We start from the raw sequence: 27,848 nt of genomic DNA, 5'->3' as shown, positions 1-27,848 counted from the left end.
GGAATAACGACAGAACATGTCCAGATTAAAGAACCTAAGGAATAACGAACATCATGTTGTTATCTAAAAGTTAAAAGTTAAATGCAAGATACCACTGCAAGAAATGATACATAAACATTGACCGCGCCTCTGGCGTAGTTTCCAGACACAAACCCTCCCCGGTTGTAAAGGAGTCTGCGTGGGGAGCAGCTACAATGGAGGAAGTGCATGCACAGACCCTGAAAGAGATGCTTTTGCACAGACTCCTTTATTACCGACAAGGGTTTGTGCTAGCAAACTACCTCTGGCGTGATACAGACACGGAAACATGAGAAACACGATCTAAAAAAGAAAGAAAAGCCAAGAAAATAACCATGCCATGAACGAGCACAATTTGATGGAACAGCTTAGAATATGTCCCCAGCTGCTGATAGGACATAAATTATCGATAACTATAAACAGGGCCGGCGCCGTGTTTTCAAAAGTGAGGGGGCCCACATCCGGGTTTCATGAGCTAACAAGCAAAAAAAAAAAAAGGTCCTCAGCTCATCTCTCCCCGTCCCCGTCCACTTCCGGGTTTCTTCAGCTGACAAGCAAAAAAAAAAAAAAAAAAAAAAAGGTCCTTGGCTCATCTCTCCCCTAACAAGCAAAAAAACAAACAAACAAACAAAACAAAACAAACGTCCTCAGCTCATTCTCTCCCCTCCCATTTTTGTGCCACTTACGTACTTCCGGGTTGAAAAAAGTGTGGGGGTCCACCAAAGTGATGACACCTTATGTATTCCTTTGTATGGTGCACAAAAAGTGTGCCACGGCTGCGCCGCCCCTGATAAAAGAGTATGAAGAGAACTACCTATCAATCCGATCTGCTCGAACATTACTCTCCCCTCGTGGAAAGATGTAAAGAATGTACATATTGGTCTGTTTTCCTATATACGATAGCAGGAATGAAATTCTGAAACCCCATTTTCCGCTGTTCGGGAAGAGGAGTTGGTCCCTATTCTTGATGAAAAAAAAGATATCATGTTCCGTTATGTGTTTATGGAGATTTCAGGGTGAGTCGTTCCATTCAAGTAGCCATGTCCCCATATGGTCCATTGACTTCACGCCCGGCTCAGACGCGAACATATTAAGACAAAAGACCCCGCGACCCGGAAGTTGAATTGTACAAGTACGCTGGTGTTTGCCATTGAGTGATTCAGTCACGTTTACTTTACACTCTCGACCTTGGTCACTGAACAGTGCGCCGAAGGGTTTGTTCCTCCTTACAACCAGAGTACATACCCCATGCTTGTCTGCGAGAATTGTAGAGCTGCGCGGACTCAACACGGTGAGTCCGAGCTGGACAAAATTCTTCCCCGGACCCATAGTCCCGTGAGTCTCTGGAAAACAAGGTTTCTTTGTTGCCTCCAAACATTCGACGAGCCAGACTCCAACAAAGTCGAAGCTTCCCCCATCTTCCTTTGAGGCGAAGACGACCAGGTTAAACAGACCGGATTCCTTTAACCGGATTCGTATCCTTGTTTGCGATATGTTGCCATCATCACTGAACGACGCTTCGATTAATACGGATTCCTTCCTCTTCGGATACTTTCCCTTGTCCGTTTCAAGATGGCTGGAGACCCTGGTATTTGTTCCTTTCCTGTGAGCGAAGACAAACTCACCTTCCCCCGACGTCAGTGCCACTTTCTTGGACTTGGTCTCATCAGTCAAAAGTCCGCACTCCCTAAAACGGGCGTTTTCACCGTAGCTGTTGAACTTTCCAGGAAACCGTGATTTCGGAGAAGGTCCATCACTGAAGACTGGCCAAACGCCCACATACTTGTTCGTATCATAGCCGTCAGGTTTGGCGAAGAGACGCAATGCAAAGATTCCTTCCTTGTCCATTCGCAGGTTAAACTGCGTTACCTTGCGCTGATCTTTCACAAAGGAATCTGCAAACACCAGTCCGTCTGTCTTCTCTGCCTTAGCTGTTTGGAGATTAGAGATAAACTCCACCCGATCCTCCATCGAGCTGGAAACCTCCATCACAGCCTCTCCATTGCAACACGTAATCCGGCCCTGGTGGCTTGTTTCCAAACCGAACGAGAAGAAGTCACCCTGTGGTCCTACGTGACACGCCTTGAGTGGAAATAATTCCTTAGATGAAGGTTTGTGACACACCACAAGCCAATGGCCGACGAACAATGAGTCAGGAATAAAAGCGTCTTGTGCAAACAGGGCCAGTTTGTACAACCCTGCTTTCTTGAAGCGAAGACTGATGACTGTTTCTAACTCATTTTCTCCAGTTTGATTCTCCACCATCACCATCCCATCTTCCCTTAAAGACTTTGTGTCAGTATCGTCTTTCAAGTCTACAGTAATCCTTGTATTTCTCGAAATCGGAGATTTGACCACCAGCTGACCCTCCCCTTGACTGGTCAGTATTGTTGAGGTCAGTGCTTCAGCAAGTCTCAACCCAAGCTGCTCGAAATTCCCTTGAGGGCCTCCTGACCCATGGATGACTGGAAGTGTCACAGGACTGACCGTGTCTGAAGTCAGTATGGTATACCTCAGGGGAAGACTGATCGATTCGTCCTGACCTTTGACCCAGAGGTTGAGGGCAAATTTACCCTGAGATGGGCACCTGACGTGACACACCACCCAGTCATCAAGCTGCTCGCAGTAAACAGAGGAGTCTAATCGCTTGTCCTTTGCCTGGAAGTTGTACAGTTCTGCTCGAACATTCGATGGACCGCCCTCTATCTTCTGGAAAATGACATGTGCGGCACCTTTGGGGGCTTTGATCGTTGCTTTGTTCGGTGTTACCGGGACGAGGCCTACTTTGGGGAGATTCAAGGGTGCTCCAAAGAGGTGCGCATGCTCGTGAATAGAATTTGGCTTGGTAGCCTGGCTCCCGCTGGCGGATATGACGTAAGAGACTAAACTGTTCTCCAAAACATCATTGGCATTATCCGGATACAAAACCTCGGTGTCTTTCTCTCTCTTGTGCTGCCGCGGGGTAACATGGCCGAGGAGGCGGAAGGAATAACGGCCGGAGCGAGGAAGTTTTACCGAGCAAGAAAGCTGGTCTTCATTCCACCAGTGTTGCACTCTACATGTCACTTTTTTCCCAGAGTTATTGGTCAATATACAGAACGAGTTATATACCGCCCTCTTCAGTCTGAACTTGACAAGGACCTCGTTGTCTGGGGCGTTGATGATACCCTGCTTGTGTGTGAGACACTCTAGGCCAGCGAAGACGGCGTTAGCCGAGATCATCGGTTCGCTGTTCCACTGTTTAATCGAGGTGTATGGACTACCACTCAAATCAACAGGAATATGGGACATGTTGAAGTATTCGGGATCAGCTAAAAAATGGCTCTCTTTCCAGTGACGTGTGAATACGGCTTTGCCGGAAGTGGAATCTGTGAAGACATTGAATAATGCAAATTAATTGGAACATGTATTTTAATGACTAGGAAAGCAATCCTTTGGGTCATAGGTAGTGAGATGTCTAACTTTAATCCAAATGGGAATATTGGATTGTGCCTGAAATATTCATCCACACGAGCTTCATAGCTCTAATCACGACAGGTTTTAATCCTCACAGAAGAGCCCATACCTTAGACAATTCTCCTTTAAAAAAAAAATAAAATCATAATTATTAAGATGACAACTCCTTGGGTTGTCGATTAGTTCCAAGCTCATAATTGACCGAAATTCATAAAGAATATTATGGAAAATTTATGTAAAATGCATATTGCGAGTGAAGCACAACATAAATCATCGTTTTCTAAACGCGTCTCATCGAGTAAGATTTTCATCCCCGTTTTGAGAGAGTTACCTTCAAGGTCTCTGCTCCATACACGGTGAAAGAAAAGAAAAATCAGCCAATATTCTGCTTTAAATCACAAACTTCCTTGCTGTTTTCAATTAACAACTTCAAGGCATTTTTAGACACGCTTCTATCTCCATCTGCATACTATCTGTTGTTCTGTTTAGTTTGGTGGTAAATTCTAGATTCTTTATTTGCAACAGCGAGAATAGCTTTGGCGCTATACCTCCATAGGCTGCGCTAAGAATTTAACCACGCCTTCCTTATTACTTCTCACCTACACTCCCCGCCGCCCACGTGCTGTCACAGAAAAACTTCTGACCAATCAGAGTGACGCGATTCCACGCATGCTTGACTTTGCTCAGATCAGACATCATAGGCTCGTATCCAGACCCTTTACTGTATCCAGTAAGTGTCTCGCATTGGATCCCGGCTTCACTGTGTATAGAGAGACAAAACGACGGTGGTGTTGTGACGTAACAGAATTAAGTGAAGATATTGTTGTTTTTTGCACTCTGTTTTGTCCTCACAATTCTACACAGAATGTCTATATTGGATAAGATCACACAGCAAATTTAAACAATGGTAACTCAAATCTTGTAAATGGTTGTTGCTCCTCCAATCGTTTTTAATTTAATACCAAAATGTATTAACCTTTCATTGTCATTTTCTTCGAGTGTATAGTCTAATGCGATTGAAAACTGTATTAGGAAAGAAGGACGTGTCTAAAGACGCGCACATGTACGTCAATAAAAGAACAATACTATACAACTAGTATGTGTAAATCATGATGCATTTCACTTACTCGCACATTGCTTGTGTAAGGTTGCTGTAGCCCGCACACACGGCCTTGCCAGTGCGAAGGACGCCCTCTGGCGAGTTATCTCCATGATCGCCTGTGTTGAGAAAGTTGACGTTGTATTTGATGTTGTGAGCAACCCATCGGAAAATGACGCGAAATTTCTCGAGGTCTGTATGACATTGTGACGTCAGGAAGGTCACGAGGTTACTGAGGTTGTTGCGAAGATTTGAAGGAGCCTGAGGAGAAATCAATGTCGTCATGGTAATATTGATGACGCTGACAAGATTGTCATAGTTATCATGGAGTATGTAACCATTAATAATAATGCAACGAGCACAATTACGTTTAATCATATCAGAACATCACAAGAGTCAAGTAATTTGTTGCATTTTAAAGTAACAAAGAATTTACAGTCGATATTCATCGCTTTTCATTTATCTTCCAATACTGAAATTGGCTCTCGAATACTTCATTTCCGAAGAAAATTCTCTCAACGCGGGATAATGACGTCATTTCCTATGATGCCACAATCATTGCACTTCTGGGGTCGCAATTTGGTACCGCATTGACCCAGCTTCCGTTTACAGTGAGAAAAGGCCGGACCGATCCGAGCCGAGCCAGGGCCGAGACTACCTCCAGAGCTTGGCCAAATGCGCGGCCGATTTTGGTACCGCATTTGGCCTTTTCAGCGTTTGCAGTGAAGGAAAGCCGGGCTCGGCACTGGTCGAGCCCAGCCTTTTGGACTCACTGTAAACGGGATCTGAGATCATTTCTTCTGATCTCTCTCATTTTGTAAGGCCTCCTCTTATGCCATGTGCATGAAGGCTAAAACGCATACACAAGATATGCAAATTGTATACTTCCAAAGAAATAATGGTACATATTAATTCATGGATATTCTTTCTTGAAAACTGAATTGAAAAAAGCTTAGAAAACACGGTATAGAAAACAAGAGCTGGGCAAGCAGTGCAAAACGAGACTAATGAAATCTTAGAGAGGTCATCCCACGAAACCGACACCCATGAGTCATACAGCCCACGAGTCATACAGCCCACGAGTTCGACACTATGGGCAAATAAAGCCCATTGGGCCGACACTAAATGGGTAAAAACAGACCACAGGTTCGACAGACACAACACGGGGTTTAATGTGTCGGTCTTGTGGACCATGTTTGCTAAGTGTCGAATTCATGGGCTGTATTATGACTTGTGGGCTGTATATAACTCGACAGCTGTATGACTCTAGGGTGTCTGTCTCGTGACGTGCACCCATCTTAGATAGGGATGTTAAAGGAGGAAAGACGGGAATACTGGCCTCAATGGCTCGCTGGTCTAGACGTCTCATCTCATTGTAGTCAGGTATCATCGATCTCTTCCCAGACCAAAACGTGTCTTCGATACTCAAATCACCTTCGCCACTGGACAGCGAGAATGCATCTAATCCGAAAACTGGCCTCGGCTCACTTCGGTCCTTTCCGACTTGTACCGAAGAGTCGAAGGGCGACTCGGTTTTCGTATACTGCAGGCGTTCGGAAGGTTTGGCGTTCGGGATAGCACTCTTTGAAGTTTCTGATATTTCTGCCTTGATAACTTTTTTATTAATGTCACCAGTTCCTGCTTTAACAACATTGTTAGGCCTATGCTTTTTACTGTCACCAATTTCTGCTTTGACATCATTGTTAGGCCTTTCATTCTCACTAATTTCTGTTTTGACAACATTGTTATTACTGTCACCGCTTAGTTTGTCTAATTTTCCCTGTTCCTCTCTCAGGCTAACTCCTCCATCTTTTGAATGTGTCTGTCTCCGTCCATGCTTCACTCCTCCGTCTACAGTTGTTGATGATTTGACTTTCGTCTCTCCGCTTCGGTTTTCGATTTCGTCGCTCGTCCTTTCGGCAGGTTTTCGAGGCGTTCCGAGGTTCTCTCTCACACTTCGTGTGCTCGTGGTGGCCCTCTCGGAAATTTCCGGAGCGATCTCATCTTGCCTAGCAACGGGCACCGCCCCCTTGGATCCGCCACACCCCATGGTGATGAGATAGCGGGAAGCTGTTGATGGAGGCTCCTCCTACTCGCCCCACCCTCACACCGAGGGCAGACCCTCTGTCTGTGACGTCAGAGATACAAGATTAGACACAAACGTGAACAGAGGAAAATTGTACCTTAGAACAAGTTGACTACAATAAAGGTAACAGAAAACCCGTTCTTCAAACCGTTTATGAACATGGAAATTAATTACAGTTATGAGAATATTACTGATATAGTGATATGTCTAGATATACAAAGAATAATTTGCATTTTTTCTTCCCGTTATATAAGAATCCTCCGAAGAGTTTAATGGAAAACAGATGATTGCTAATTCATTAATTCGTTTAGTTTATCAATTTGAGATAGTGTATTTAGTATTTAAACTGATGAAAATTCAGAAAGTTATGAAAATGTCTATAATTTCACTCTTTCATAAACACTTCTTGTATACAATGTAACGAGTATAATGACATTGACAAAAATAGGGTTTTTTTCTGAATGTTATTTTGATGATAATATCATACCTTGCTGAAGCAAATTGAAAGTGGTGTTGATCTGTTTTTACAATTCTTCATACTAACAAATCATTATTCTCTCCCAATATCGAAATCACTTCAGTAATAGCCAGAAATCATCAGTTGGGCCGGGGGGGGGGGGGGGGGGGTCTTTACCTGGATCACTAGCTGAAGTCGCATGTACTTAAGAAGGTACGTGACGTCATCTTATACCCGTTGAAATTAAATGCATATTTTTTTCAATGTTTTCTTTTTTATCAAACCCCAGTAAATTATTATTTTCATCGAGCAAATATCATGCTGAACAGTGTAGAAGACTATACACTTGCACAGAATATACACAGTCATGTGTATAAAACTGTATTCCTTGGAAGTTTGGGTGTTGGTTAATTTTGTTGTTGGTCTTTATTGTCTTTCGTCATTTGTTGTATACTATTGTGCCCTTTGTATGCACATTTGACATTATGAATTATTTCATGGTGATGATTTTTATGATTAAAAACAAATGAAAGATCCCAAAAGCGCGATACTTTGTTAGTGCAGTTGAGTCTCTAGACCTTCATAATACATTCACTTTGTGTTATGATAATTGTACTGTCTATAATATAATATTGTCTTATTTTAATATTAAACAACAACAGTCCATCATCACAGCTCGAACATGGTGTATGAGCAAGTATCATAAACCATGCGGAGGAAACCCTAATAGCGAACGGCTAAATACCAGCTTCGTCACTCAAAAGAATGATAAGCAGGGTATGGCTTTCATTCTTTCCGAAAATCATGTGCTATAGAGAAAACCAGTTTCATGTGGGGCCTAATATCCTCTTCAAAGTGAAGTGAAACATCTGATGCAAATTGGTAAAATCATTAAAGCTATAATCATAATGGCGAACAAACAATTTGAACCTCAACCAACCCCGACACATTGCTACACACAGTATACGGTCTGTACATTCTACTAGAAATAGAGATGAAATATACAGACATAATTTTCACTGAATAATGATTATATACTGAGAAAGATCATACGAATACTTTCTACGATTCCTAACCTCTTACAATGTGTGATATGACGCTACCACCCGGAGACGAAGTAGTGGTGTTAAAACTCCGTTGTCAGACGAGGCACCTGTAGGCCTGGACAGGTCGTCACAGCGGACAGTTTGACACTATATCCCCGACACTGTCCCGTGTCCGTCAACGCAATGGTTCGCTCTACCTTGCACTCATCATGTCTTCACGCAGGGTTGACCGAGACATCCAATAAACAAAATAATGTTACGTCACAATAGCACCTGTTAATTGTCCTCTTTAATTGCTTCTCGGCACGTACTGTATACATGATGATTCGAAGAAAGAGGTATGTTGTCCCCCATAGCTGCAAACTAGGTTCACTTCCGTGCAGTCTTAAAGCACTTCATTGTTGCAATACCTCGCCAGACACGTATGACGTTACCATTGTGCATCAGTGTGTGGGACAGTGCCGTAAGGCTGCGTTCACATAGAAGTATACTATTCGGGTATTCGGGCTCGTTTTTCGAGGGCACGCGAATAGCTTGAATCGAACGATAGGATTTCCTCACACCTCCGGTTCACATATACGAGGGCACTATTCGAAAGTACCGAATAGCTGCGAAAAGTATAGCAAAGTGGGAATCGAACTTGTTCGATTTTCTTGCCGCGTATACCGTCTCTCGTTTATGAAATAATGACACTTTTGGTCTGGATTTGCCCTTTAGCAAAAATAAACATGTAGACTGAAATTCTGATGCAGTTTAGAAATTGTTAATAAGATTTGCTGGGATGTAGGAGGAAGAAATCCTCACTGCATGGGATGGTGAGTTGACGGTGCGGGTGATGGTGTATTCGGTGCTCGAATAGCGAATACCGAACACCGAATACCGAATACCGAATACTTCTATGTGAACGCAGCCTTAGAGGACAATAGAACCCCGGGTTGGGATGCATTCTGACACTTTGAATTATATCAACGTATAGTATCTTTCTATTCACCGAAAACGGTGTCTGAATTACATTATGTAGGCCTAATACGTGTCTCTATTTATGAGATTACAACAGGGATGTGTTATGAATATAAGACTTAAAATGTTGCTTTGTCGAAATTCATTGCCTCGTTTCAGTTCATTCATTCCACAAACGGTGCTGTCCCCTTCGCACTGCACTGGTGCGATCAGTCACAGTTGCGTAACCACATGAAAAAGACTGTTTGGCTGGCTTCATTCATTCCCATAGCAACGGTGACAATGGATCGCCGTGAGCGGCGCACTGGCAATTTGGTTCTGGATGGCCGAATCTCGTCATCTCGAGGTGTGCAGTTAATCTGTAAGCTTGTTGATAAGTTAGCTAGTAACCAATGAGCCTAAAATCAAAGCTCCGAGCATACCACTAAGAAATCTCGATAATCTTTTTTTTTTTATATGTACTAGTAGACGAGAATGCGAGAGCTAGATTTTTCGATTTCTTTGCAAAGAAATCGAAAAATCTAGATCTTGCATTCCATGGTTCGACTGCGTAGGCGAGAAGTCGAGATATATATCAGATTCATGTCTCCTTATATTTTTTCGATCCAAGAAAGTGAGGAGATGGTGTATTATTATAAGATTTTGTTTCGGGAGAAAATGTGAAAGTGAGACACAAGATATCGTCTTCTCGACTTCTCGGGTCCAAGGAGGCAAGAAGACAAGATTATTTTGCCCCCCTGCCTTCGTTAGCCTTTTAATTTCAGACCCGAGACCTTGATCTCGGATCTCCCCTGCCCTGCCTATACATTGAGAGTTGGATTTTGTGTGTGTGTGTGTGTGTGTGTGTGTGATTCAGGCTTGTCATATTTAAAGGTGCATATGTGTTTCATGGATACTCAGTAGTCCTAAACCAGAAAACCAGTAGTGTGATTTGCCCACCTTACTTCCCCCGATTTTCTTTTCTTTTTTTCTCTTAATCAAGGTAATCATTTTGTACTTTCTTTTTTCATTTTTTCTTTCTTTCCTTTCTAATCTGATTTGATGTCAGTTAACATTGTTTTTTTATTTTGTTTCATAAATCTGTTTGTAGTTTCATAAGTTATTATTCGTTCTTTTTTTTGTATTTTCTGAGGGCTCCATACCGTACCAGCTTTATGAATGTGTGTGTGTGTGTGGGGGGGGGGGGGGGGCTCCATTTCCATTCCCATCCTTGTACTATAGGGCCTATACCTTAAAAAATGCAGTTATGTTGTTACATATGATCACATGTATTTTGTTAACTAATACGTTTTTGAAATCATTAGATATGTTCTGTTAATGCATTGTATAGGCCTATATAATTTTCCCTGTTTATCTTATGGAAATGAAAAATAAAGTTGAATTTAACGTTGAATTGAATTGAATTGAATGGCACAAGTTATAGAAATGTTTTTTTTTTAACCGCAGGTTTATTATGCCAGCATTTCTATTAATTATATCTGCGCATATATTCATGCATAGGTTCGTTCTTCTGTATTTTGTAAATCTGAGCATAGTATGAGCCTTTTTAGACATGCCATAGCTATAGTCTGACGTCTATCAGCCCCCAGTACACACTCTGCCCATTTAATTCTTTTTTTATTTTAATAGGCCTGTGGAAAAATGAATTGAAAGATTAGAAATGAAATGCACAATTTCGTAGCTGTCAAACGACTGAACACACACACCAGCCACCCTTGCTATACATTGTAAGGGTATGGAGCGGCTTCGAATCTCCGATAAGGATAACCGCTAAATGACATTACGGTTAACACGCTTCACTCGATACATTCAAAAACAACTATAATGAATATACAAAATAATTTTGAATGCTTTATGCGTAACCGGATATAGTAGGCCTATTTATAGGTCTAGCAACCATTCTTTTTTTTTGATGATCAATCCACAGTCAAAATGTAGCAATACCAGTTTTCTCCCGTATTTGAATTCATTCTCATCATGCCCTTGTTTCTGTTTATGATTGTAGTCTTTGAAGCCCCTGTTTTTTTCTTTCCTTTTTCGTTTTTTTTTCTGTCTAAAAACAAGCTTATCATGGTGTTTATAGTTTTGCTCTTTGCATCACTATGCTTGTAATACTGTAGGTATAACAGGGGCGGATCCAGGAATTCTGTAAAAAGGGGGGGGGCAAATATTTCTGGCGTCACTTCCGGGTTTCATTCCATTTCTCTTTTTAATTCTTTATTAAAAAAAAAGAAAAAAATAAAGGGGGGGGGGGGCGTGCGCCGGTTGCGCACCCCTCTGGATCCGTCACTGTATAATGTTTGTATTTTAACCTGTATGTGTGCACCCCTCTGAAAAACCAACCTTTGTCTGACGAGGGTGTTCCACCCCAGGCGCGCCGGAAGCAGTTTTGGATGGGGGGGGGGGGGGGGGGGCAAATTGGAGGGGGCTCACGATAGACCATACATATTATGTTACACAATACACACACACACACACACACACACACACACACACACACACACACATATATATATATATATATATATATATATATATATATGTACAGTAGCGTATATGGGTCGAGACATTGGGGGGGGGGGCACCTTGTGGAAAAGTAATTTTGAGGGTGTGTATGCTTGTGCGTGTGTGCGTGCGCTGTCAGTCTGCAAACGTAATGGGACAACAACACATTACGGAATGTGATACATTCAACAACGCAGTCATTGAGCAACATAGGAAGTTTTCCTTACATGGATTATGGAATGACGGTGTGAAACGACAAATTACTGTCAGCAACATCAGAAGAATTGCATAACAATAAAATGCGAGCGAGCGGAGCGAGCGAGCTTGAAAATTTTGACATTTTACAGTCCCAAAACTGCCGTTTGTAGCTATATATTTCGCTTTGGAAATTAAGGGGGGGGGGGCGGTAGCGCACCGGGTGCAACTGCTGGCAATTACTGGCAGCAACATTAGGAGAATGGCATAACGATTCAATGCGAGCGAGCGAAGCGAGCGAGCTTGAAAATGTTGACATTCTACAGTCCAAAAACTGCCGTTTGTAGCTATGTGTTTCGCTTGGAAATTAAGGGGGATGCGCATCGGGCTCAACTGCTGGCAATTACAGGCAGCAACGTTAGGAGAATGGCATAACGATTAAATGCGAGCGAGCAAAGCGAGCGAGCTTGAAAATTTTGACATTTTACAGTCCCCAAACTGCCGTTTGTACTATAATTGTAGCTATATATATTTTTTTTTTCGCTTTGGAAATTAAGGGGGGGGGGGGGCGGCCCAGGCGCAACTGCTGGCAATTACTGGCAGTAACATTCTCTTTTACAATGGCATAACGATTAAATGCGAGCGAGCTTGAAAATTTTGACATTTACCCTATAAAAACTGCCGTTTGTAGCTATACTTTTTTTTTCACTTTGGATATTAAGGGGGGACGCACCGTGCGCAACTGCTGGCAATTACTGGCAACAACATCAGGAGAATGGCATAGCGATTGAATGCGAGCGAGCGTGAAAATTATGACATTTTACAGTCCCAAAACTGCCGTTTGTAGCTATATTTTTTCGCTTTGGAAATTAAGAAGGGGGGGGGGGGGGGGGCGTTGCGGGCGGGGGTTAAAACTATTTTCCCGGAGCGCTACCTACGTCGGGTGTCACGTTAGTAACAACTAGCGGTGGAAGTGGGACGTATGGTAGATTTTTTTTTTTTTCTCAAGGAGGGGGGGGGGGGGGGGGGGGGGGGGCACACGTATAAAAATTACAAAACAGAAGAATTTTAAAAACTTGCTTCAAAAGGAGGGTTGGCATGGGCCAGTTGTGCCTGCCTCTAAATCCGCCAGTGCTTAAAGCTAACATTTTGATATTTACACGATTTTCCATAGCCAAAAGCCTCTAAAATCTGCAACGGTTACCGTTGAATGCGGTTGAGATAATCTGCTCACACGCAACGAAAAACGAATGTCTAAACTATGAGAGTTAGAATTACTAGTCTTAGCTAATAAATTTCCCTATTTGTATCGTATATATATATTTTTTTATTATTTTATGTCTTTATTTATTTATTTATTTGTTATTATTATCATTATATATATATATATATATATATATATATATATATATATATATTTTTTTTTTTTTTTTTTTTTTTTGGGGGGGGGGGGGGGCAAAAACGCGTTTTGCCCCCCCCCCCCCCCACTTCCGGCGCCTATGTTCCACCCCATGAGTGGAAAATGAAAATTCAATTTAATTGAGAAGAGTGCGCGTTTTGCAAAGATATTCATGTCTCTAGTAGTTTACAAAATGTTAATGCAAAACATCGAGCAGTAATTAGGCCTACTACTAGTAAAATATCCGTAAAGCTAATTTCTACTCAGTTTATTGTATATTAGGTAGAAAGGGAAACTCATTATGACATAGAAGTCTAAATTACAATCAATAAGGGTTGTGGGAAAAAAAACCATGAGTAAGTTTTGTACCTCAGGGGGGCGTTTCATCAACGAGTTCGTCGGAGGTTTTCACCGACAAATTTGCTATCAGCGGCCAATCAGACGCAAGGATTTCACTAGCTTTTAACAGTTGTCAGTGTAAATCACTGACAAAAAGTTTCATGAAACGGTCCCCTGACATTTACCCCTGCGATGACATCTACACACTTCATAATACGCTGTCACTCCAAAACTATACTCGTAGTTGGCGCTATAATTTTCCATGTGACACACAGAATTCCACTTTTTAGCAGCTGCCTGCACCCACCGTCTCGTGCAAAGACTGTTCTTTGATTTGCCTGTATATAGTCCCCCCCCCCCCCCCCACTTTTGTTGTTCTTGTTCTTGTTCGTGTTTGCCATTGATGGGTTCGTGTAGGAGAGACAGCTAGCTTTATCAGCAGCGATTTTGTACAGCACACACAACGTTCGATATCAGCGAGGTCACGTCCTCAGCCAATCACGAGCTAGTAAGTTCATCTGACGATGTCGGCTGCTGTATTCTAAAGGTCCATTAGACAGGCGCTCTTTGTTTATCTGCAGCTTTCTTCATTCTTAAAAAGTAAGTATTTGCTAATTTTATGAAAGTTTGAATGTTCTACTTATATCATATCGTTAGTTTAGGGAGGTAGCTACTCTAAAATCTGTGTTACCGAAGCAGCAAGGCCGTTGAGTAGACTGCGGTAGCTCTACGGGGCCGCGGGGTCACTCTCCCCATCGCTGATGCGGGGTGGTCGGTGCGTGCAATGTCACCATACATGTGTTGACATGTGTTGTGTGTATGTGTGCGTGTTATCATAAAGCTTCCGTAGCTCTCATGCCCGTGTGTTTGGCCAGCTAGAGCGGCTACATCATCGGATCTCCTCGGGCGCGGCCCCGCCGCTCATGCTTGCATCGAAGCGTAGATAGTCGTGCAGTCGCGTAGCCTCCTGGTTTTGGCAGTTTGGGCTTGCTTCCGTTGGTCAAGTTTCATCATGTATGGGTCTTTCTGTGTTGTCATTTTCTTGCCGAAGTTCACCCAGTGCTTTCTTTACTCTACTGTCAACTGATGTGCCACCAACTCGATAAATCTGTGGAATGTATTTGCTGAAATCACAACTTTGCCGAATAGGTACATAAATCATATTTTTTGCAGTGTGGTCTGTACTGTACGTGGCAGTGTGGGTTTCGATTTACCTCTCTCTGTTTTTTTTGTTGTAAGCAGATCTAACCCCGTAGTAAGTAACTGCTCTTACCAATGGCAATGCCGGTTAGGCTTGCTCTCAGAGTCTGATTTGATGTAGAACCTTTAGTTTTGGTGATATGTATAATTTGATTGTAAACAGAAGAAAACTACCCTGACCAGAAATGAATATAATTTATTAGTGGAAATTGAGCAAAGAAAATGGGATTCCATCGGGATTCAAACCCGAGACCTCCAGACGTAGAGTGCTAGCCTGGTGTTCTACCCACTGAGCTATTACGTTAGTCCTGAAGAAAGCCCTACTAGTTCAGTGTTCTTCCACAACAAAACCCTTAATTCTATCTGGGTTTCTGGGAAGAACACTGAACTATAGTATAGACTATAGTGCTATAGCTCAGTTGGTAGAGAGCACCGCCGCGCTAGCGTCCAGAGCAGAGGTCTTGGGTCTGGGTTCGAACCCCGATGGAATCCCATTTTCTTTGCTCAGTTTTCCACTAATGATAATGATAATTTGTTTATTAGGTGCTTATTACATGGATGTTTCTAAGCGCAGATTAAATTGTCTGCTGCATGAATGATATATGCCAAGTTAAATCAAAACATGTTTATTAAAGTTTAATGTGTGGTATGTACTCACTTCAGTCTAACTATCCCCATCCCAATTCATGTTTCACAATGTTGAATTTGCTGGCTGCCTTATCTAATTACCTTTCTATGATAATGACTGTTAACCGAGGTAGAATTGCAGAGTTTTACTGTATAAACATTTCACAAACCATTTGACTAATATATTTTATTTAAGTTTTATTTTTTTTTTTCCAGGTTTCCGAGCAGCCAGAATTTGTGCACTGATACCAGTTGGTAGAAATCTACCTACGAAGGTGACAGTCTGCAGACATTTTATCTCTGTGCGAGGCAGGGCTCCGTGGTGTTTGTCTTCTGCTGGCCAGTCAAGGTATGATGACCAAAAATAGGTTTACCAGGATATAGACAAGAGCTTGTCCAACAAGTGTAACAGTGACCAAATATCCAACAGTTTAACAAGATTCCAAAGTGTTGTGTTACTTAAGTTTTAAACTAGTACCAGCCTTCTCAACATCTGTGTTCTCTGTTCTTTGTTTCCAAAAGAAAAATGTGTACTGGAGGTGGTGAATGTGTTTAATGAGACACCTCTCCAAGCTGTGGATGATTTTCAGACTTTTGCAACTGGCATCTTTAAAATGGGTACCTGGTATAGTGGATACAGAGTTTCAGAATTAAGTACTGTATAAATCTACGCCATATATTTCGCGAGTCTAAATTTTCCTGAATCGGGAATTCCCGATGATTTCGCGATCGTGGAGTCTGTACTGAACCGAGAAGTGTACACGCGTACGTCAGATTCACATTGGGATCAGTGTCTTTAATTTCGCGAATAGTACAAGCTGTACCTGACTCGCGAAATTCACGAAAATAAAAACCTCGCGAAATATTCGGCGTATACAGTAGTGAATAGGATGAGGAATAAGATTGCTTTCAACATTTATTACAAATCACAATGAACAAGGATGACGACATAACAGCTTCACATGATGGGTGCCCAAGGAGGCAGAATCAAAAGAAGAAAGCATATGTTCCACGCAGGTGAAGTTCAAAGCAAGTAGTATTGCAATGGAAATACATTACATTACTGGAATTAATACCTATTGTTTGGTTTTTTTTGAATGTTTGTTTGCCTGCTGTAGGACCACAGTAAATTTCACAAATCTACTTGTACGTAATGTTAAATTATATAAATCATCTGGAATGTCCCTTTTAGAAGGAAAGTGGTGAAATTTTTTGCACCATGAAGTGTTAGATTATAGACAAAAATCATCAAATGTTGAAGTGATGTTGGTAGAGGAGTTTCAGCCCTGGTATGCATGGTTAAGAATGTGCTAAGACTTACACAAAGTCAGTGCTCTTTGAGAGTAAATCTCTAATATTGTGAGGAAGTTATTAGTCACAGTGTAATTGACACAGACTTTACTGCATTTTATGGACTTATGGAGCCTTAGGGTGATTTTGGGTATCATGTTCTAACATTTCCAGATGATGTTTATTCAAAATCTCGTCTATCATCAAACTAAATGTCAATACTAAAACTTTCACATTTCCATGCAGAGCCATCGTACCACTGACTTTTTTCACATTGCCTCCCCTGCCTGCCTCCCCCTTCTCAGACCATTTTATTTAGACATGACTTCATCCAATGGTGCTCAAGATGTAGAGAAGTTTAAGAAGATCTTCAATGATCTGGTCGACGAGTTAGTGGACGATGACGCTGCAAATCCGGAAATTGCTGATGCTGCCAACAGATTCAGAGATGTGAGTTTCATATGGTTTGGCTTGAGAGTACTGTTACAGGACGTTATGTCATTGGACACTACTGCATTGTGGAGATATCAGTCAAGTTTGTGTTCTCTCATCTGTCTGAAAACCTCTAGGGCCTTGATTTTATTGTTTGTTTTCAAAAAAAAATATATTTTTTATTCCGTGTTATATGAGATTTGTAATCACTTTGAATGTTGACAGAATAAACAACATAATTACTGCCATTGGATAAAAATTATTATGCCTTGTTGGTCACTCTGGTCATTGCTTTGCCATGGTCACTACTTTTTAAAGCATAATCAGACTGGGCTTTTTTGGGGGGCTATGCTAAAACTGGAGGGGAGTGAAGGTTTTCCATTAGAAATATGCACACAGTCACAAAATTGTGCTCATTTTGGGATGACTTACACTTACAAAAATGGGTATGGCTTCCTAAAAGTACACATGGACGTTGCAAATTTGGTTTCAAAGTTGCGCAAGACTTAATAAAAAAAAGTCAAGAAGCCTCCTACGAGGTCTTCTGGCATTACAGAATAGCACAAAATGTCTAGGGGGCAGATTCTCCCCCCCAGCCCACCCCAGCCCTTTTAGGGTTAAAATCAGTTGTCATAATTATGTTCTCATGTGTTCTTTTGTTCAAGAGCTTGTCTGATCGGTTACTTGTAATGTATTTGTATGTCCTTACTGTTAAAAAATGAAATTTTCTTTTTCTAGGACACCTATACCTTGTAAGGAGGGTTTGGAGCTGTTGATGAACTTACAGAATTGCTAGTTTGATTATCCTTGCGACTGATTGACAAATTGCCCTACATCAACATAAATAAGGAATTTCATAAATCTGATTATTCTTGTCAATCAGAGTTCTATCAGATGCTGAATCCACGTAGCGCCTTTCACATTTGGGGACTGTTTTTAAAGGAAGAATACATTGTTGGTGCTTTTCTTTCAGATGTTGATGTACACAGTCCCTGGAGGCAAGATGAACCGCGGCCTCACAGTCGTGAACGCCTTTCGCCAGCTGGCCACAGCTGATCAACTGACCGAAGACAATGTCCAGAAGGCCATGGTACTGGGCTGGTGCATCGAATGGGTGAGGGAGTAGTCTCATATTCAGACTTCAGATTATGCTGCTTCTTTTTGACTTGATATGCAGTTGCTGTTCGGCTGAAAAAGTAATGTACATAGTCACAATAATGTAGAGTTCTGAAAATACTAAAAGGAATAAAACTGTCTTTCTATCTAAACTATGGATAAACACAAGTCCCACTGGTTTTCACATTGCAATGTTGGCCGCCCAGGGTATGTCATTATTACCAGTATCTGACCAAGAAACATATTTTTTTTTGAAGTTTTAATTACTCTCATCAGCGTTCTGTTTATGAAATTTATGATTTGTAATGTAATATTTATGAATTTATAATATGTGAAGTGCAGTGTATAAGTTTCTTAATAAGCATACTCTAGAGTAGAATTTGACCCCGACATCTGGACCCCATTTCATCAAAAGTTGATATGATAGCAACACTTGCTGGAATGCCTGGCAATTGTTATGGTAATGACAAAGATCCAGCTTCCTGATTGGCTGTTGCTGTAGGAAGTTGCCATTCCAGCAAGAGTTGCTATCCTAACATCTTTTATGAAATGGGGCCCTGATTGACAGCTGACTTGTTCTGTCACTTTGCCATGAGCTAAAGTTTGTCATGTTGCTCAATTCCTGAGAGCCTTGACCTTTGACATGAAACTTGACGTTGGTCCCATCTGCTTTGGTCCTATTCCTCCCAGCTCCAGGCCTACTTCCTAATAGCAGATGATATGATGGACCAGTCTAAGACCAGGAGAGGGAAGCCATGCTGGTACAGAAAGGTGAGAGATGTCCTGGAACTGGACTAATCATGATGTCTTTATTATAGGTCTTTCTTGGCCGGCTCTTATGACTACATCGTGTGCTTAAAGGCACATAGACCCGGTGGTTTATTCGAATGTGTATGCGGGTGCACGACACAAGTTTCCCACAGAGACCTATGCTATTTGAAGAAGTCCGATCCACTGTAGTCAGTGGTCCAATCACAGTTTGGCTCACGATTCGGCTGATGATGACAGCTTTAGCAAACTTCTTTTGTGACGTCATACATGCTAAGAAGCACATATGCACGCACCCTGGCGTCAGTACAGACTGCGTGATGCGCAGAGAAGACAATGAAGGCAACGTTGCCTAGCAACACTGACGCGCTTTACTCTTGATGACAGCTCAACTTTGGCAATCTCTGTATGAATGCTAACGATGATCAGCACTATCATCCAACAGTGCCCCCGCACCCGCCGGGTCTATGTGCCTTTAATTCTGAGAGCTTGGTATCCCTGGTTCGGGGCTTCCCAAATTTGTTCCAAATAATACACCTTTACAATACATGATCCCTTCCTTAACCCATTGAGGACGAGCTGATTATGCCATAACACACGTTTCCCATAGACACCTGCCCAAGTATATTACGGACTAACCTTCAAACTGGTAGATACTGTTATCTTCTATTAACCCGCTGAGGACTAATCCTGGATATTCTCAGGCAGTTGTCTATGGGAAATGTGTGTTGAAGCAATATCAGCTGGTCTACAATTGGTTAAGATCATCATCATTACTTTTGTCTTTTTCAGGAAGGAGTTGGGACGGTGGCAATCAATGACTCGTTCTATGTGGAGGCTTGCATCTACAAACTCTTAAAGAGGTTCATCAGACAAGAGCCGTACTACATGGACGTCACCGACCTTTTCCACGAGGTTAGTTAGAAATGCAGCTCTGCTTTGCTCTGTGTCAATTGCCTGCTTTATGGTAGAAGTACCGTATGTCTCCCCCCAAAATTACGTTACCCTCCGCAACGATAACTTTAAAAATAGTGAATCAATCCAAACACAATTTCAGGGTATGAAACTATAACTCATTGCCCACATTTTACAGAAAACCCCATTCAATTTGCTTCAGTGGTCAAAGAGAAATGAGGATTTTTGTAGAGCAAATCAGGAATCCCTTCCTTCCAAGTTCTGTCCATTGTGTTTACACATTAATGCAGTTCGAAGAGCATCCAAGTGCTAAACTTGGAAGAGTCAGACTCATGACATGCTTTACAACAATCCTCATTTTCTGTGACTGCTTAACCAAATTGAATGGGGTATTCTGCAAAATAGAGCTAAGATGTTTATGACTCTGAAGTAGCATTTAGATGGTTTAATCATATTGGGTGTTATCAATGCAAAAATCTGATTGTATTTTTTTTTTATTTATTTATTTATTTATTTATTTATTTATTTTTTTTTTTTTTGGGGGGGGGGAACATACTGTATAGTGACATGGCCAGATGCATCAATTCTATTTAGATTTGAGTGAAGGACCCAAAAAATAAAGTAGGCTCCCTGTATGCAAGCTCCTTGGGACCAGTAAAATGATATTTGATACAAAATGTTGTTATGTTAGGGTTTTAAAAACCACTAGAGTTCAAAAGAAATCTGAACTTTGGAGCAATAAAGAGACTACCAGTACAGGGGAACACTGCTATAACGAGATATCGGTTATTACGAGGAAACTTTCCCGTTCCCAAATTTCCTTCCACACAAGTCTATGTAAAACGCTACTCTTATAGCGAGATCGGCTATTACAAAATAACTGCTGTAACGAGATAAATTTTGAGATTTCCAAACATAGAAAAATGTAGCTAATCAAACCTGTTATAGCGAGGTAAAGCAAAATTTACTAGGGTAAAGCTTCACTTCGCCTGTGCAATCATGCTCCGAGATTGCAAAGCTCGATGCGATGAAAACTGTGTCTTGTACACACATATTTTCTTCAGTGCACTCTACCTAGCAGTGTGACATTGGCTCAATATTCAATGAACAGGTGTCATTGAGGCTTGAATCGTAGGTTTTGTGTTGAGACATTCATACCTTGTTTGCTGCCCCCTATAGGTGACATACCAGACAGTGGTGGGTCAAGCCCTGGACCTCATCACGTCTCCAGACACTGACCGAGATCTCAACAGGTTTACACAGCAAAGGTCAGTCATGGGTCAGGGGTCAAAGGTTAAAGGAGAGATGGAGAGGGAGTACATAGTGAGAATGTACAGTGATAAGATACTTTGATGACTTTTAATAAAATGAAGTTTGGACACTCAGAAACTTGAAATAACCAGTAATCAGAAAGTGCATCGACTTTTGATGGCTGATAATTGTGTTGACCTACCGAAGACCAGTTCTGAGTATACCCAGACAGGTGTCTGTGGGAAATGTGTGTTAAAGCAAAATCATCCCATCCTCAATTGGTGAGTCAATGTGGAGTCCTCAATGTGGAGTGAGTGAAAGCAGCGATATTAGTCGAACACGTCAGTGAAAATGTGATGAAAATCGGACAATCCATTCAAAAGTTATGAATTTTTTAAATAAAGAGCGACTGAATGTTCCATTGTACAGAGAGAGAGAGAGAGAGAGAGAAAAAAATGTTATGTAGAATATAATATGAATATGTAGGCCTATGTTGAGTAGTGATATTGTTAAAGGAATCCAAAGCTCAAAATATAAATGTGGATTGAGTGAAAGCAGCAATATTAGAAGAACACATCAGTGAAAGTTTGATGAAAATCAGACATTTGATTTAAAAGTTATGAATTTAATTAAGTTTCTTTGCTGTCATGACTGGATAGGGAGACAGCTGCAGTTCATGATGCCATAGTGGATAACCTTGTAAAGAAAATATAAAGAAAATTCAACATATTTTCAATTTTCTACCATAAGGAAAGAGCGCTTATAGGGACTGTACAGTACTGATTGAGGTGGGGATTCATGTTTTGAACATTCCTATTACAAGTGAGATAGTGAGAAATCTCTAAAGAAATATGAAAAAGCAAATTTTAAGGATTCAAGATTTATTTGATGAACATTGGTTTTCAAATGGCTGAGATATAAAAAAAGTGATAATAATAAAAGGTTACAGGCCACACCTTTTATTAGGATCTCTTTGTTTCACCTTGTTTTTGGATATCTCAGCCATTTCAAAACCGATTTTCATCAAATTTTTGATACCCCGTAGAATTGCATGCTCTTTGACATCTCATAGAGTGGTTTCTGAATATCTCGCAAAACGTTAAAAGCTAAATCCTCACCTCGACCAGAACTGTACACACCCTTTAACTTCATACCTCTTTCAAAAAGCAGGGGGAACAGTATTACCTGTAACATGTCAGTAACAAGTCAACAGAATGTGTACTTTTCATGAAAAGTGACCTACCCGCATGAAGTAACCATTGTTGACAGACTAATTTCACTTCTGTTGTGGACATGTATGCCACCTTGTTTTGTCAAGTATATTAATGGTATGTCTGCCACCTCGTTTTTTCAAGTATATTATGGTGTGAACAAGTGATATGATTTATCAAACTTTTGATATATTGATTTTATTTCAGATTCTAACAGAATAAAAGAAACCAGAGATCATTACAAAATATACATTCATTTAAAGGCATAATTTACCGTTTGCAGATGAAACAAAAACCCAGCATTTGTGCTTCAAAATAGTTCTAAACTGTGAGTTAGGGATAGAAACAACCAATGTGAAAATTTGAACAAGTATAATCGATGTTAAGTATTTTGAAGTATACAAAATGTGAACAATAGTTATAATAGAAATGCTTCCAGACTAAGCCATCTATAGTTACGATTTCATGAGAAAAATACTGATATCTCCTTATATTTTAGCCTTTATTGAATTTTTATTGCAAAAAGTGAATATGGTAAGATGTTTTGTGAGACAAAACTACCTACACATATGCATCAAAAGTGATATCTTGAACATTTTTAAAATCACTGCTCCTAAAGGCAAACATAACTTTTAAGTATTTCATAATTACAGCTTTCACCATGGTTGCTTGAAAGTAATGTTTTAAGAAGAGAAATAAATGAAGACCAAAAAGCTCAATGAGCTTGACAGTAGGTCATCTCAGTACTGTATGTCATTATAACATGAAGAGAATATAAAAATAAAAATGTTTACACACTGCTAAAGATTTTTTTCTGTTGATATTCCATTCTCTTTTTCATGACTACATGGACATGATTAGTATCACTGTCACATTATCTTTTGTTACATCAGGTACGATGCCATTGTGAAATGGAAAACAGCGTTTTACTCATTTTACCTCCCAGTAGCATCAGCCATGTACATGGTAAGTTCAATATTTATTTGTGTTTGTTTCAGACTTTCAAGTCTTGCACCGAGTGATGGCAGATTTTTGCCTTTCTTTGGTGTGATAATTATCTTAACAAGGCTAAAAGCCTTATGATGGCTGTGAGTCACAGAAACAAGTTTTCTTGTTATCGGTTTCAAATTTTTAATTTGAGATACTGTATTAAAATAAAGTGGGAATTTTTTGTGCAGTGTAAGTTTTTACACATATTCGTTTGTTTGTTTCTTTTTTGCAGCACAAAGCTAGCACAAAATTAAAGTGTGTGAATTTTTTGCTTGTTTATGTTATATAATCTTTTATCTTTGAAAAGGTTGTAATGCAGACTAGTTTAATACCCTGTACCATAGTATGTGCTGCCCAAACCTTGAGCTACCATTGCAGCAGTGGGTTGTTTTATGTGCTGGCTCAATTGTGACAGTTAGCAAACTTAAAAATGTGCAAAATTCATCTTGCCCGGTACCTGGTAAAAGTAACAAAATTTCCACCCTTCAGAGTAGAATTAAGCTCTACAAGAGATAGTGACAATATGAAACAGCTCTATGAGAGATGCAAGAAAATGTTAAACAGCTCTACAAGAGATAGAAGATAAATCTTTTTTTGTTTGGTGGCCTCTTGTTAACTGTATGGACAGTAATATGGTCAGCCCCTCACAACAGACAGATAGCTTTCATTCGACTCTGCTGTGCGGATTCACTTACCTGATGACTGCAAGTAGAATATGGTGTATAATTCCCCTTTTTCCTTTGTAAGAGATCACAAAATCATGCACCTAGATACTCAAGGAACGAGGGAAGCTCACCAATTTCATGGTTTATTCCTCTTATACACCATGTTGCATGTTTTATTGGGTAAAACGGTCATCGAAATCTGCTCATCTGTATGATGCAGCAGTCGTGTTCAAACCGCTGAACTCGCATTTGGGCAGATAGATCGCACAGTCTGCATAGCAGAGTGAATGGAAGATAGCTGTCTGTTGCCACGGGCCGACCGTATTACCGAGCATACACTGTACAGTTAACAACAAGCCACCATACAGAAGGCAGATTTATCAGTCTAGGATCCAAACGATGTGAATGGAGCAGAGAAGAGTTTGTTATTTGTTTCTTGAGAACAGAGTTTTCTTCTCGTTAAATTCTCTGTTTGTCATCAGGGAAGGACAGTTAGAGATTTAGCCAAATACATTACATAGTATTGTCTTCTGTTCTGTAACATGAGGAATATTCGTGCGCATTTTAATTTCGTAAGCTTCGCGAAATTATAATGCGCATGATAGTTCTTGTCTACACTATATGCATTGAATGGTAGAGGCAACTTGCGAAAATTTCATGCCGCCAAAAATATTGTGTTTTACAACATATGAGACTCGGCAAAGATCACATACACTATGAGCAAACATTTTGATTTTATATTCTCTAATGGGTATTGGTAAGTATTTAGCTAGTGGAAGATCTAGCAAGAAGATCTTTTTAATGTTACAATCTTTGCTCATTGGTAGAAAACACCTGTGTTTGATGTTGTTAAAATGCTATAGGGCCTACTAGTCTAGTTCATATTTGTGGAATAAGAATAAATTTTATTTCATACTTGCCTCTGTGTTTGTTTCCCAGGTTGGTATATCAGACGCTAAGGCTCATGCCGATGCAAAAACGATTCTACTCCAGATGGGACATTTCTTTCAAGTTCAGGTAAATCTCCAATCATATCATCATCAATGGTTTTTGACATGCAGGATATTGTGAATTTTCTCTCATTGTTGATTTAGAAATAATTGAGCTTGAATCTAAAGAGAAAACTAATTTGAGTCTGAAGTTATGATTACCATATTGATGCAAACATGTTGTGCTTTATCGTCACTTATAAATGATATTATGTTGTGCTAATCATTGGCCTTGTATAATGTATACATTGTGCTAAATTAATCAGCCTTGTGAATAGGTTGTGCTAGGTTAACCAGCTTTGTTATCAAACCCAGTAAGCCAGCATGGCAAGTTGCATAATGCTTTTCTATGTTTCAGAAACTACATGTAAATGTCTTATATTTGATCTATCAGCCAGTCTTGTTTGTCAAGTATCTTGTGTAGCCAAGAAGCTTTTAATTTACTGGTACTCAGTACAGGGCACCATATATGGTGAATGAGCAGGATCTGAGCTTAGATCCCAGTCTGATCACTGGTTGAATGTCATCTTGGTGAATTCCACATCAGTCAACTTTCCTCTGTCCGTGTGGTTTGGTAGGATGATTACCTAGACTGCTACGGGTCTCCGGAGGTGATAGGAAAAATTGGGACAGACATCGAGGAGAATAAATGTGGCTGGCTGGTGGTACAAGCCTTGCAGAGAGTGACACCCGATCAGAGAAAAATCCTGGAGGTGAGTCTAATCCCTTAACCCGTTTCTTACGGGAACCTGGTTTACCAGGTTCCCAAAATGAAGACAAGGGTGCCTGCTTCAGTGGCCTAAATTCATGTTTCTTTGTGTTAAAATGCTCAGAAAAGTAGGTTTGATAAAAAGATCAGAGTTTATTCTATCAGGATTTGTTCTCCTGCTGTTTAAAAAAAAAAGGGGTGTTTTACACTATTATGTACCATTTTCTGATTTAGTTTTTTGCTTATTCTGCTGTAAACTCGTACGAACATGTACATAATGATCAAGGCTGAGATCAGTTAGAAATGCGGGTTCGCTGACCCCAGTCACCTCATTCAGGTACCTGGTTTTGAGTAGAACAAAAGATTCTGAGAGCTCATCAGCGCACGCTCTATTCATACCTCGCACCCGATCGATATTTCCATTATTCACTGGCACATGTAGTTGACCATAGAAAGGGGGACACAATGAACCGCTTGACTGCCTTCACACAGCTGGATTACCAACCTGTGTGCCTCTCTGTCGACGGGCGAAAAGAATCTCGTTTGGGGGCATTAAAGGCACTCAGAGAATTGCGGAAGGAACGGGTTAATACTGTCAAACCTGTCTATAGTGGCCACCCAAAGGAGATGGTAAAAGTGACTGTTGTAGACAGGTGGCCGCTATAGACAAGGTCATTAGCATGGCTTTTCTCTTGGGGGAATTGTGTTTAGTGGTCGCATAGGCAGGTGTTCGCTATAGATGGTGGTTGCTATAGACAGGTTTGACTATATCCTGTAAAAGTGGATGAGTGATTGTTTGTGCTCGGCTGGGCAAGATGGATTTAATGTGTTTAAAAATTTGTATACCAAACAAAACCTAAACACAGTTTTATCTTTACGCTAGTTTCAAAAATCACACAAAATGCATGAAAATTACCCCTTGAAAGTAATTTTGATTCCATTGTTTTTCATAAGTGGTATCCTCTCCTTCAAAGTAAAGTACCGGGTACGGTGGTAGTGATGGTCGCAGTGCATCTCATTTGAGGACGAGTCCTGAGTATACTCGGGCAGGTGTCTATGGGAAATGCATATTGCAGCAAAATCAAACCGTCCCCAACAGGTTAAGTGAAAAATCTATTTCCAGTAGTCTTTCTCTTTAATAGCCTGTCAGTTTTTTTTTTCCCCCTGGGCCTGTTGCATAAAAGTTACTATTATGGTAACTTTGCCATCCAATGGTAACTTCCATGGAATTCTTGATTTTGATTGGCTGTCGAGTATTGTTGCCATGGTAGTTACCATTGGATGTCAAAGTTACCACAATAGTAACTTTTATGCAACGGGCCCCTGATTTGTACCTTTGGCATTGTTTTTTTATGTGTTTGTAAAATCATGCAGCTGTTTTGTCCTTGATTCGCCCCAGTACTTTTTCATGAATACCTTGGCTGCCACACTGTTCCACTGTTTTAATTGAAGCCTACGATATAACGTCACCTCTACAGAAAAAAAAATAATAAAGGACATTTGTATTGTGCAGCTACTATTAGAGTATACTCTACTGCGCATTACAAAATAACATACATAATTCAAACATGAAATAGTAGTGCAAGGAATGATCTTGTAACACCATCTTTCACTTTGTAATCTCTCCTCTGTTGTTAATCCACAGGAGAATTATGGCATGGATGACCCGGAAAAGGTAGCCAAGGTCAAAGAACTTTACATGACCCTTGACCTGGAAGCAGTCTACCGTGAGTACGAGGAAACAAGCTACCGGGACCTGATGGAATCGATCGAAGCTCACTGCCACTCTCTCCCGAAGAACATCTTTGTCGCTTTCGCCAACAGGATTTACAAGAGGAAGAAATGATGTTTGGTTGATTTATTGTCAATCTTGTCAATGTAATACTGTATACACCAAATATTTCACAAGGTTTTTACTGGTATTTTTGTGAATTTCACAAGTCAGAAGCTACTCGCGTAATCAAAAGACACATGAAAATATTGACTCTAATCACGCTATGAATGTGACTTACGTGTGTACACTTTTCCGCTTGGTACGGGACTCCAATGATGCGAATTTAACCACAGGCAAAATCGTTGGGAATTTCCGCTTCGTGAAAATTCAGACTCGCTAAATATGTGGCGT

The 27,848-nt window shown here is 40.6% G+C and overlaps 2 protein-coding genes across 2 annotated transcripts; one reads left to right on the top strand and one right to left on the bottom strand.

Annotated features, from left to right (window-relative positions):
• Window positions 1-1,029: 1,029 nt before the first annotated feature.
• Window positions 1,030-6,623, bottom strand: LOC139728717 (uncharacterized). Its single transcript, XM_071639658.1, has 5 exons — window positions 5,913-6,623; window positions 4,602-4,834; window positions 4,074-4,234; window positions 3,945-3,947; window positions 1,030-3,368 (listed from the first exon to the last, which is right to left on the bottom strand). The coding sequence occupies exons 1-5, from the start codon at window positions 6,621-6,623 to the stop codon at window positions 1,030-1,032; spliced, it is 3,447 nt and encodes a 1,148-aa protein (XP_071495759.1).
• Window positions 6,624-14,086: 7,463 nt separating this feature from the next.
• LOC139728701 (farnesyl pyrophosphate synthase-like) lies at window positions 14,087-27,569 on the top strand. Its single transcript, XM_071639644.1, has 11 exons — window positions 14,087-14,160; window positions 15,604-15,736; window positions 16,983-17,127; window positions 18,083-18,223; window positions 18,916-18,996; window positions 19,786-19,908; window positions 21,088-21,176; window positions 23,264-23,336; window positions 24,965-25,042; window positions 25,593-25,727; window positions 27,369-27,569. Exons 3-11 carry the CDS (start codon window positions 16,999-17,001, stop codon window positions 27,567-27,569), a joined length of 1,050 nt encoding a protein of 349 aa, XP_071495745.1. The 5' UTR covers window positions 14,087-14,160; window positions 15,604-15,736; window positions 16,983-16,998.
• The last annotated feature ends 279 nt before the right edge of the window (window positions 27,570-27,848 follow it).

Source organism: Diadema antillarum, unplaced genomic scaffold (genome assembly GCF_040938485.1).
Source record: "Diadema antillarum isolate AM-2024a unplaced genomic scaffold, OU_Dant_1.0 seq00000193_RagTag, whole genome shotgun sequence".
NCBI lineage: Eukaryota > Metazoa > Echinodermata > Echinoidea > Diadematoida > Diadematidae > Diadema > Diadema antillarum.
The sequence above is the reverse complement of the archived record's forward strand: the minus strand, read 5'-3'. Positions and strand labels throughout refer to the sequence as shown.

What these genes read in the sequence shown, in the direction of transcription:
- LOC139728717 (XM_071639658.1), bottom strand. Translation starts at nt 6,623, where the DNA reads ATGGGGTGTGGCGGATCCAAGGGGGCGGTGCCCGTTGCTAGGCAAGAT. An exon ending in TAGACCAGCGAGCCATTGAG is followed by an intron (nt 4,835 to 5,912) that starts GCCAGTATTCCC and finishes ATTTCTCCTCAG; the next exon opens with GCTCCTTCAAATCTTCGCAA. An exon ending in CTTACACAAGCAATGTGCGA is followed by an intron (nt 4,235 to 4,601) that starts GTAAGTGAAATG and finishes CTCTATACACAG; the next exon opens with TGAAGCCGGGATCCAATGCG.
- LOC139728701 (XM_071639644.1), top strand. Translation starts at nt 16,999, where the DNA reads ATGACTTCATCCAATGGTGCTCAAGATGTAGAGAAGTTTAAGAAGATC. An exon ending in TAGCATCAGCCATGTACATG is followed by an intron (nt 23,337 to 24,964) that starts GTAAGTTCAATA and finishes TTTGTTTCCCAG; the next exon opens with GTTGGTATATCAGACGCTAA. An exon ending in GACATTTCTTTCAAGTTCAG is followed by an intron (nt 25,043 to 25,592) that starts GTAAATCTCCAA and finishes GTGGTTTGGTAG; the next exon opens with GATGATTACCTAGACTGCTA.